Source organism: Bos grunniens, chromosome 9, assembly GCF_055505025.1.
Source record: "Bos grunniens cultivar Pamir isolate PY7600 chromosome 9, Bosgru_T2T1.0, whole genome shotgun sequence".
Taxonomy (NCBI): Eukaryota; Metazoa; Chordata; class Mammalia; order Artiodactyla; family Bovidae; genus Bos; species Bos grunniens.
This window is the reverse complement of record NC_141173.1, coordinates 34,649,644-34,661,867: the sequence shown is the minus strand read 5'-3', so window position 1 is coordinate 34,661,867 and position 12,224 is coordinate 34,649,644. Positions and strand designations below refer to the sequence as shown.

General features: G+C 37.0%; 1 protein-coding gene across 1 annotated transcript in view; it reads left to right on the top strand.

Moving 5' to 3' along the window:
• RFX6 (regulatory factor X6) overlaps positions 1 to 12,224 on the top strand; it is a 52,305-nt gene that overhangs the window by 20,815 nt on the left and 19,266 nt on the right. Inside the window, exon 7 of the mRNA XM_086317169.1 lies at positions 9,316 to 9,423. Coding sequence (XP_086173295.1) covers positions 9,316 to 9,423 — 108 coding nt within the window. The remainder of the gene's footprint in view (positions 1 to 9,315; positions 9,424 to 12,224) is intronic.

Here is a 12,224-nt window from a genome sequence, read left to right as displayed (position 1 = left end):
GATCACGTCTTCATTATCCTCAAGTTAACTAATCATTAAAGGAGGTGCCACAGAACCCTGGGCCCATGACAATGTGTTGTGTGGTCCATCTGGACCTGAGGTAAATTGTAACTCCATTAGTTTGGTGAAATGATGCAAACATATTAAGAAATAATATAAAACCCCCCAATCTTCTGAAATGGCCAATTTCTTCCCACAAGTGCTTTTAATACAGTTAATGGCTAATTACATAATAAAATCCTCCAGATTGCTTTTTTATCAATGAAATAATAGCTCTTTATTAGATAAACAGTTGTGAAAGTGCAAAAATATTGACTTAGAAATACACTTCAGTTGACTGAAGTTTATGTCAATAGGGAGTTTAAATCATTTCTCTCAGGTGTTCCTTCTACTGTTTTGAAGAGCTGGTGGTACCATCAGTCCATTAGCTGGTACAGCATGCAGGTGGCAAGCCTCGCTTTATCAAGTAAAAGAAAAATTTTTCTCATGTCTACTTCTTCCTCCTTAGAAGAGCACAATAAAAACTCGGGTATAGATTTTGTTAATAAAGTAAAAATAATTTTTCAATTAGCCTATACAGCCTATTTTTCTAAAGCTACCTGAAGCAATAATAGAGTATAATTATTGTGATTATTATATAAATGAGCACAGTTAAGGGCTGTCTAAAAGCTCGAAAATATTCTTTTTGCTGTTCAGTCACTAAGTCATGTCTGACTTTTTGTGACCCCATGGACTGCAGCGTGCCAGACTTCCCTGTCCCTCACTATCTCCTGGTTGCTCAAACTTACGTTTATTGAGTCAGTGATGTCATCCAACCATCTCATCCTCTGTTGCCCCCTTCTCCTCTTGCCCTCAATCTTTCCCAGCATCAGGGTCTTTTCCAATGAGTCTAAATACTTTAAAAAAATTATGATAAGATATATGTTTAACAAAGTTGAAATTTTTTAAAATTGTTTTGTATTTGGAGTGACCAACCATCAGTTTGCTTAGGATGTGAGACTTTCAGTGCAAATCTTCATATCCTTCAGGTCATTTAAGCATTAAGAATGGTGAGGTAGGGAAAATAGGTAATAATATTGCCAGTTTACAGCTAAGGAAACTGAGATGTATTTGTTTTCTTACAAATTCAAAATAAAATTCTATTTTTTAAACCCATGGTTGAAATGTTAATTAATAGATATGTGGTATTATAGGTATGTGGGAACAAAATTGTGAATGGATAAGTTTGATCCTATATAGTGTAGCAGAAAAATGTACCTTGAGCAAGTCATCATAACTAATCATAAAGAGTGTCTCGAGGGTTAACCTAGTATAAGTGATTAAGGACATTTCCTACAGGAAGTAACATTTAAAGATAGAACTGAGATAAGTAGGATTTTGGAGGAGGAGAAGAGTGGTCCAGACAGATGGAACATAGATTAGGATTTCTCAGCCTTAGTACCACTGACATTTTAGGCCAGATAATTCTGTGTAGTGGGAGATGTCCTGTGCATTTGTAGGATATTTCAACATCACAGAGTCTCTGGTTTCTATCCATCAGATCCAATAGCTCTCCCTCCACCTCACTGTGAAAACCAAAAATGTCTCTGATGTTGTCAAATATTAAAAACCAGCAAACAGGAAGGCAAACAAAAGGAGCATCATGCTATAGATACATGGATAGTCTGGATAAGAAAATATCCAAATAAGGATAAAAGCCCAAAGGATGGAGAGAAATGACTGATTTTAGCCAGGAAGTACTGGAAGAGAAACTGGTAGAAAGAATAGAAAGATGAAGGGCTCAGTTTGGAACTTGCTATATTTTATGTTGTGTCCGACTCTTTGTGACCTCATGGACTGTGGCCTGCCAGGTTCCTCTGTCCACAGAATTCTCCAGGCAAGAATACTGAAGTGGGTAGCCATTCCCTTCTCCAGGGGATCTTCCCGACCCAGGGAATGAACCCAAATCTCTTGCATTGCAAGCAGATTCTTTACTGTCTGAGCCACCAGGGAAGCCACCAAGGAAAAGACCCTGATCCTGAGAAAGATTGAGGTGAGAGGAGGAGAGGGTGACAGAGGATGAGATGGTTGTATAGCATCACCAACTCAACAAACATGAGTTTGAGCCAACTCTGAGAGATAGTGAAGAACAGGGAAGTCTGATTTGCTGCAGTCTGTGGGGTTGCAAAGAGCTGGACATGACATAGTGGCTGAACAACAACAAATATTTGATGTGTTTATAAAATATCCAGTGTATACTTGAAGTGAGCAGTTGGATATATATGACTGGATGAGAGGATTTAGGTATTTAGTTTGGTGGTGACTGAAGTCATGGTAAAGGGTAAACACATAAAGGGAGAAAATAAATGAGAAGAAAAAAACATTATGAGAAAAGAGTTGTGAAAAGTGGGAAAGAAGAACAAGAGAGGAGAATCCAGAGAGGGAAGAGAAAGGAGAACATAGTGACACAGAAGCCAGGAGAAAAGAGTGCTTCCAAGGGAAGGGAATGCTTGCTGCTATCAAATGGAGCTAAAGGGCCATCAAGACACGGATTGGAAAAGGTCTATGGAATGAGTTAAGTACAGACAATAACTTCAGGGAGAGCATTTTCAGTGCTAGGGTTTGATTGATTTGTGAGAGAGCTAGGGTTTGACTGATTTGTGAAATGAGTGGGCAGTGGAATTGAATGTAGAAAACTTAGGATAGGGGTGGGCTTGACCATTAGTTCAGAAGGAAGATTGAACTGTGGTTCTGATGTTGATAAAACATAGTCAGTAAAGAGTAGAGACTGAAGATGTGAAAGAGAATTGAGAGTACAGGGTCACTGAAGAGATGGGCAAGGAAGAGCTTTGGAGTGGAGGAAGTGGCCCTAGAGAGAAGGAAATTTATTTCATTAAAACTGAAAAGAGGAATGGCTTAGTTCAGATGAAGTAGGTTTGTAGATTTTGTGGCAGGAAATTGAGATAGTTTGGTGGGTTTCGTTTCCTCTCTGAGGTACCAGCAGTCAGGTCATTTTCTGTGAGTGAAATCTTGGTAGGGGGTCGTAGAAGTCTGAAGAACTTTGAAGTCCCAGCTCTTCTCAGTCAGGATTTCCAGACAGAATGTAGTCTCAATGCCCCAAGGCATCCATTGTATGTAGGGAATGAGTACTTTTATGCATCTGAAATTGTACTAGCCAAGTGCTTTCCTTGGGAGAACTGAGAAAATGGTCATTCAAATTGTTTTCTACAGAACTTTTCTCACAGATTCCCGGTTGAGAGAGGTGGGAACAGTTTCTGGGGAAGACAGGAAAGGTAGAACATTGTAAAATGTAAATTTCAGGAAACAGCAGAAATGCAAAATATTTGGGAGTAATCAAAAGAAAAGCCATCCCTGGTGGCTCACATGGTAAAAAATCTGCCTGCAAAGCAGGAGACCCAGGTTCAATCCCTGGGTTGGGAAGATCCTCTGAAAAGGGGAATGGCTACCCTGTGTCAATTCTTCCTTAAATTTAGACATTTAATACTCTATTTAAAAATTTGAGAGGGAGGTGGGAGGGGGATTCAGGATGGGGAACACATGTACACCCATGGCGGATTCATGTTGATGCATATATGGCAAAACCAATACAATATTGTAAAGTAATTAGCCTCCAATTAAAAAAAATTTATATTAAAAAAATTTGAGTGAGCAGTTATTTTTGGAAATTAACTTGATCTGAAAGGATATATGGGGTTTCCCAGGTTGCTCAGTGGTAAAGAATCCACCTGCCAATGCAGGAGACGCAAGGACACACGTTCAGTCTCTGGATGGGGAAGATTCCTGGCAGTAGGAAATGGCAAGTCACTGTAGTGTTCTTGCCTGGAAAATTCCATGGGCAAAGGAGCCTGGCAGGCTACAGTCCCTGCGGTCACAATGAGTATAACACGACTCAGTGACTGAGCATGCACGCCTGCACAAAGGGTGTATAGGAAGTAATAGTTGAGGGAAGTATAAAGAAGAATACTCAAAGGAGCCATGTCTGGCAGATACCAAAATTATGACACTATTATACTAACTCAAATGTAGGTAGAACAAATCTACAGCAGAGATTAGATACCTGAAAAAAGGCCCAAGTGTATGTAATAATTTAGTGTGTAAGAAAGGACACATTATACCCAATGAAGGAAGAAGTATTTTTCAATGAATTGTCATAATTCCTTTATGGAAGAAGAGAGAGTACCAAATAAATAAATAAAATTCTTCAGGGCTTAATGTTAGAAAAATGGTCTATTTTGGAAAAAAAAAATTCTAAAGTTTATATCTGTATGAAGTTCATATAAGTTATTAAATAAAAAATAATAATTAGAAGGAAATATATCTACCTCCTTTCTGAAGGGAGAATAACTTTTTAAGCATGAAAACAATTTAAGAAATTTCAAAGGGAAAAAAATGAAAACATGAAAAATTCTTTAAATCAAAGTATCATATACAAAATCTGAAGTCAAAAAAAGACAATGGGAAGATATTAGTCCATTGTCACATGCAAATATGACAATAGGATAACATCTCTACTACGTGAAGAAATACTAGCAATTTATTTAAAAAATAGGAGGACCTCAATAACAGTTTTTTAAAAAGACATGAATAGACAAAACACACGAGGAAGAAAAGGCCAATAAATGCATGAAAATGAACTACCAAATACATTTAAATTAGATTTTAAATAATGAAATTGTCAAATATAAAAATTATTATTAAGCTGGTAAAAGTATGGTGAGATACGCTCTTTCATATCCTGCTGGTGAAGACAGAACAAATTTTCTGGAAGATCATTGCAAGATCCATGTTCAAATCTTAGACGTGTTCATACTCTTTCTCCCACTAATTTCACCTTTGTATGAATCTCACATAAAGACAAAATAGAAAATGCAAACAAAATATTATGTACAAAATTGTTATTGACTATGGTGTGAAACATATCAATCTAAATGACTAATAATAAAAAATGGTCACATAATTTGTAAGACGTTTACAGGACTGAATATCATATCATTTATTAAAGACTTTTAATGACATGGAGAAGTGTTAGGAAGTAAAACAGGATGCAAAAACAAATATGGCTTCAAATATGTAAAATGTATAACATAAATCTGGGTATATATCATATATAAGTGATAGAGGATTAATAGCTACAAATACTATGCTATGCAGTATGGCAGCCACTAGCCACAAATGACTATTAATTACCTAAAACATTCAGTTTCTTTGTCACATTATTTACATTTCAAGTGCTGGCTAGTGAATATTGTGTTTGAACAGTGCAGATAATAGAACATTTTCATCATCCCAGAAAGTTCTATCAGACGGCACTTAGAGTGTGTTCAACTCAATAATAAAAATTGTCTGAGCCACCAGAGAAGCCCGATAAAAAGACCACCCAATAGAAATACAGTAAAGTGTGTGAACAGGCAAGTCACCAAGGTGAAAAAGAATGACACACACAGTGTCAGTGCTCACGGTGCCTGTTCTGATAGACCAGGCTCTATAATGCGTGCGTGCGTGCGTGTGTGCTAAGTCGCTTCAGTCGTGTCTGACTCTGTGTGACCCCATGGACAGTAGCCCGCCAGGCTCCTCTGTCCATGGGATTCTCCAGGCAAGAATACTGGAGTGGGGTGCCATGCCCTTCCTCAGGGGATCTTCCTGACCCAAGGATCAAACCCGTGTCTCCTGCAGCTCCCGCATTGCAGAGTCTTTACCACTGAGCCACTGGGGAAGCCCTTTATAATGTGTAGTCAATAAATATTTTGAATACCACCCTGCCAATAAATATATCTATTTTTAAAATGAAAATGAACATTAAAACCTTAATGAGTAATCATTTTACTATTACTGAACTAGCAGCAATTAAAACTATTAAAATATAGCCTTGTTAAGAATGGGAGCTAAGAAGCTTTTCTAAATGGTAGAAGGGGCAATACCTAATAAAACAGAAAGTTCACACACATTACGACTGCCTTCCTAGAGAAACCTTCACACTGTGCACAAGAAGGCATGTGTGTGTGGATGTTCACTGCAGTATTGTTTATAATTTCAGAATACCAAAAAATAAAAATTCCATTATGATATAGTAAGAAAACAAAATTTTATATATTTAAGAAAATACTACACTGCTTTGGAAATGAGTGAACTATAGCCTTAAGAATCAAATTAGGTTCATCTTGAATACGTAAAGTGTGCAAAAAAGCTCATTGCATGTAGAAAAATACATACTATATGGTACCAGTTTTAAAGCAATAGTATATGTTATTTAAAAGCATTTACATAAGAGGTAAATTTTTAAAGGTTTGTATAGTAATGATATAAACCAAATCCAGAACATTAATTATTCCTTATGAGGGGGATGGGAATGAAATTAGAGAGGGCGAAAGAGGCCACGATAGTATTTCAAATGTCTGATGTCTCAAGATGGTAAGTATGAGTATTTATTACTTTTTATATATACCTTCTTTTAAGTTTTAAATGTCTCATAATATAAAAGTGAACAAAATCAATGGCAACAAAAGCAAAACAAAACATGGAGAGAAAATTGAGTCATTATCAACCAGCAGTATAAATTTTGATTGTTTAAAATGTTTTATTCATAAATATAGTGGTTCACATTTCAAAAATATCTTAGAGAAAGTCTCAGAACCCTTTAATTGCCAGGAATAAACAAACAAATGAAACCTAGTTTTAATACTTTGTCCTGGTCGAAGAAAACTTTTCCTGTGAATCTTCCAGTGTGGGTCCAATTTTGTTTTCAGTGGCTCTGGTAATGAAGTTGCCATTATTTCCTAGGGAATAGTCCCTTGATTTCATACATTTCAACCAGGAAGTTTCCCTGATAGCCTTCTCCTTAATATCAACCATTCATGACCAGTTTAACAGCTTTGTACCAAGATAAATAGCAAATCCTCCCTCCTTGGTATATGCTTTTCAAATATTTGTAGACTGTTATCATGCTCTCTTTTAGTCATCACTTAACCAAACTGTGCAGCTTAAATCCTTTAATCTTTCCTCATAAATCAGACCCTCTTGCTTCTAATCATATTGTTTCTTTTCTGTAGGTTCCTTCTTGTTTTCTTTTGGAAAAAAGATTCCTAATCGTTCAAGAGTAGTGAAGTCATCAGTTGAGAGAAAAAGAAAAGAAAAAGAAACAGACCTCCATAGCTGGTCTAAGATTTGGCACCTCATTTAGTGCAATTAAAATAGAAAGCCTACTAGTGGAATTAAAATGAACATCTAATTTTTCCCAGTTTATCAATCTCTCCTTTCTTTTTGTGTTATAGGTTCTAGACAGAATATTATCATTTGATTTATACCAGCTTTGTACACACTTGTTAACATATCCAGACAAATTTAATTTTTGACTTTTTTTCTTTAGGCACTCTTCCCTCTGTTGATGTTCCATATGTGTTGCTAGCTTCTATCACAAAACTATTATTTATCAACATGAGAATTTTAAATAATAGTCAAAAGACATATACTCTGTTCCTTAATATGTGTTTCCATAGCACTCTAACATTTTTATTGGGAAATGTATTATTGTAACACATGCACACACACGGAGTTTTTAAAATAAGCCTAAGATAAAAATTCATAACCTACCTCATTGTTTAAAAGAGAAAAGTCCTCTTTGTGCCCTCACCATAATCACTTCCTGTCCCTACCAAACATTACTGCTCACAGAATTTGGTGCTAATTACTCCTTTGTCATTCATTGAAGTTTATCACTTATGAGTGTATACCATCATTATTAAACAATGTAGTGATGATTGTACTTAGTACCACTGAACTGTATCTTTTAAAATGATTAAAATAGTTAATATTATATATTGTTTATCATTGTCCAATTTACCACCAATGCATTATTTATTATTGTTCCTACATAAAAATGGATTCACTTTTTCTATGACTTTCTGGTTTCATTCAACATTGAGTGAGTGAAGTCGCTCAGTCGTGTCCGACTCTCTGCAACCCCGTGGACTGTAGCCCACCAGGCTCCTCCGTCCATGGGATTCTCCAGGCAAGAATACTGGAGTGGGTTGCCATTTCCTTTTCCAGGGGATCTTCCCAACCCAGGGATCGAACCCAAGTCTCCCGCATTGCAGGCAGACACTTTAACCTCTGAGCCACCAAGGAAGCCCATTCAACATTAGGTTTTGTAATTCATCAATGTTAATATATGTAGGCATTCTCCACAAACAAAACCAACAATCAGTTGCGACCTATGAGTGTGTGCGTGCATGTTCAGTCACCTGACCCTTTGCAACCCCGTGGATTGTAGCCTGCTAGGCTCTTCTGTCCATGGGATTTCCTAGGCAAGAATATTGAAGTGGGTTGCCATTTCCTCCACCAGGGCATCGTCTCAACCCAGGGATCCAACCTGCATCTCCTACACCTCCTAACAGTGCTAAAGGCAGATTCTTTAACACTGAGCCATCTGGGAAGCCTTTGCTAAGGCTCTGGTTCCATCATGACTATGTATTCTTTCTCTCTATGTGTGGGTTTCTTGTAGGTACATTAGAATTGCAGTATTATATGTTACTTATTTGTCACTTTTTCTGGTTTTCGGGAAACTACCAGAGGGTGCTTTGTGGCTCAGTCATGTCTGACTCTTTGCAACCATTTGGACTATATAGCCCACCAGGCTCCTCTGTTCATGGGATTTTCCAGGCAGGAATACTGGAGTAGGTTGCTATTTCCTTCTCCAACCTTTGAAGGGTGCTTTCCAAAGGATTCAAAATAAAACAAGTACCTGAATTTGGCAGAGGGAGGGAGGTTGAGATGGGAAAATCCTGAGTACTAGTTTGGGAATCTGAAGAGTTAGGCTTCAATCACAATTTTACCATTAATTATCTCTGAGGCATAATAAATTAAAACTTCTTACCATCTCATTTATTTAATCCATAAATGATTTGGTAATTCATAGATGAATTTGGCAATTTCTGACCCTTTCATAGTAAAGTAATTTCAGTAGCCTAAAAGTAGCTCTTTAAAACATGTCATTAACAAATGTAAACTTGTGAACTAAAATTTCTAAAAGTTGTGAAAACTGAAAAAGTGTTTAAAACTAAAATCCGAAGTAAAAGAAAAAGGCCCCAACTATGAAACTATGTATGATTTGGCAACAGTAATTCTGCTGAAATATTAGTTTATCCAGGTATTTGATCTAATAAACAGTTTACTCAAACCTCCTGACTTGTTATGCTTTGAAAGATAAAGAAGAATGAAATTTTGTAGGTTTCTATATTGTTAGAATTGTATATTGTAGAATTCTCTGTCATTATCAAATAGTTGATAATGATTTATTTCTTTTCATTTTTTAAATTATAGGGTGGCTTCACTCGTAAATATTCACTTAGCTCAAAAACTGGAACACTTCTTCCAGAATTCCCCAGCGCTCAACACCTTGTGTACCAAGGATGCCTTTCTAAGGACAAGGTATCAATTAAAGATACTTCTCTATTGATTTTCTGATATGTTGGTTCCATATCTCAATTTGCTGGGAATCTCATGGCACTCGTGGGAAACAGAAATCTGCATAATCAAACATAATTGACTGATTTATAGGAGGGACAAATGTTTACTAACATTGATTCAGGACTTTCCAATTAATTATTTACCATCTCCCTGATAGTATATTATCAGAAGGTGGTAAAATAAACCTCAAAAGACTAAAGTTTATTTTTTATTTAAAACTCAGTATCAAGGAATAAAATCCTAGAATGTGCCTATCATATGCAATTTCTTTCATTTTAAGTGTGATATTTTCTACTAGCACCATTTCATTTCAGTAATTAGTCATCAACCACTTCTCTAGGACAGAATTTTTTCCTATCATTGAGGGGGTGATACCTTACTCGAAGATTCCAAAGATTCTTCTCAATTATGAAACTTTGTGCTCTGTTGCAAAATTTTTTGAAAGTTAAAGAAGAAACAGTTTCCTGAAATTCAGTTTATAAAATAAATTGCATTGCTTATGTAGTAAAGTCTAAAGCTAAATGCTCCCCTATTTCTAAACTTCTAGAGGCATTTGCTGGGTATCTGCTGGCTGACTAATAGCAGGATCCGCTATTATATCAGAGCATAAAGATTTCTACATTCTTTTCAACTAAAGTTCATTTTCTTTTAGCATTTGAGAAAATATCTTTCAGAGTATATTTAAGTCAGTTCATATTTTTAAGGTGCAAAGACAGATGAATATGATTAACAAAGTCCAGCTGTGTTTAGTAATGGGCATTTGTAGAAACTGGAAATAAAAATGACATGCTGTTAAAAAGGTCTATTCATAGATAAGTAGAGATGCACAGTAACTTCATTCTAATTCATAATACTGACAGACTTATTTCCCAGTTAGGAACAGGCAAAATATTGAAGGTAGTTCCCAGATCCAGGCAAGCCTCCTGAAGTATGTCCACTTCCTACTATGCTCCTCTCCCATCACATTTCTCAAGGTCATCACATCATCTTTTAACCTTATGGAAATAATATGATATTATCACTTCAGATTGGAGACACTTCCAGTAAATGTTAACATGTGACAATTTGTGGGGGAACTTGTGGAAATCTGCGGGACCTTGGGGAACACAGTTCTTCGGGGGAGGGTATTATTGGCTCACCTTTGTGGAGAGGATGGCTCACATGCAAACATATCAAGAAGATGTTTACTATGTAAATATACCAGGTGAGGAGGGTAGACGGAGAGAGTAATAAAGAAAAAAAGAAGTGAGGAACATGTTCCAGTAGTTTATTTCAGCCTTCTCTAACCTCCAAGGAATTCCTTATCTGTCAACTTGAAAAACTGGTCTGTAGATCATTTCTCACTCAGTATTCAAGATGCTTAAATAAGCTCTGGTTTCTAAATTCATTCCCAGTGGCCCCCATCATGAGCCCCATACTTCCCTTTGTCCTTTGAGGACAGCTGGGCCCTGCCTTTTACCTACCTAGACAGTAGCCAAGTTCCCCAGGCAACGTGTCAGTTCATAGAAAGAGGGGTGTGGCTGAAGCGGAACACTTTTAAGCACGTACTTTCTTGAGGCAGATATGATGGAGGCTGCCTAGTGGGAAGCTGACCCCAGTGAACGGTGTTTGCTGAAGCTGAGGGACCTGCTTTTTGCCCCCATCAGAGCGTCACTCAAGACAGGTGCTACCCCCTCTCTTGCTCACTGACTTTACTAGAGTGAAGACTTGCCTCTGATTCTACCCTCTATAATGTGATGTATGTTCTCAGGAAATTGAGCAAAATTATGTTTATAAAGACTGCAAAGTATGCTACAGTGAAAAGTTCTTACCCTAAGACTGTGTAACTATTAAATAAGCAAAGTACCAATGATAAGATTTACAATTTTTGATGCTTTCTGTATAGAAGAAAACAAAATTGACACAAATAAATGGAAACACTTGTGAAGATAAAAGTTCACTTGTTCTTTAGTGGCTTTCAGGGGTCAAAGGGTTAATTTTTGACAACAGTTATTATTTCCTTTCTATCATTCATGCTGTTCTTATCTTCATTTGAAACTATGTCTTGCGGCCCATCTGAAAATTGTTGCTTAAGGTAAAGAGCATATTTCATTTGCATCAGTGGTGACATATCCTGGCAGAGGTGTGTAGTCAGCATACCTCCTTAGAGGTAGATTGGTAATTTGCATGCCATCATTATACAGCTTTACACTAAACCACAAAGATGTCTGATGTCAGTGGGCTGCAGGGATAAAGGTTGGAGAGCAAAGAATTGGAGTAGGACATCCCTGTCACCATCACCACCCTAGATACTATAAAGATAAAAATAGTTAACCATAGTATTGTATTATGGATTACTCCAGCCACTTTCATGTGTTAATTTATTTAGTCCTCATAACAACCCGATTAGATATTTACTGTTTTTATGATCTCCATTTTATAGATGAGGAAATTAAAACACATAAATGTTAAGTACTTTGCCTGACATCACATAGCTACTAAGTGGCAGATGAGAGCTAGCATTCAAATCCAGGTATCCTGCAGGCAGAGTTCACACCTCTAACATCTAAGCCTGTTCCTCTGTTCACATAGAACACACAACCTGTAACAGGTAGCAATATTTCTAGCTTATAAAATAAAAATGTTTTGAACATGGGTGTTCCTAGTTTCCCAGAAGATTAACAAGTTCTGCTGCTGCTGCTGCTGCTGCTAAGTCGCTTCAGTTGTGTCTGACTCTGTGCGACACCATAGACGGCAGCCCACCAGGCTCCGCCGTCCCTGGG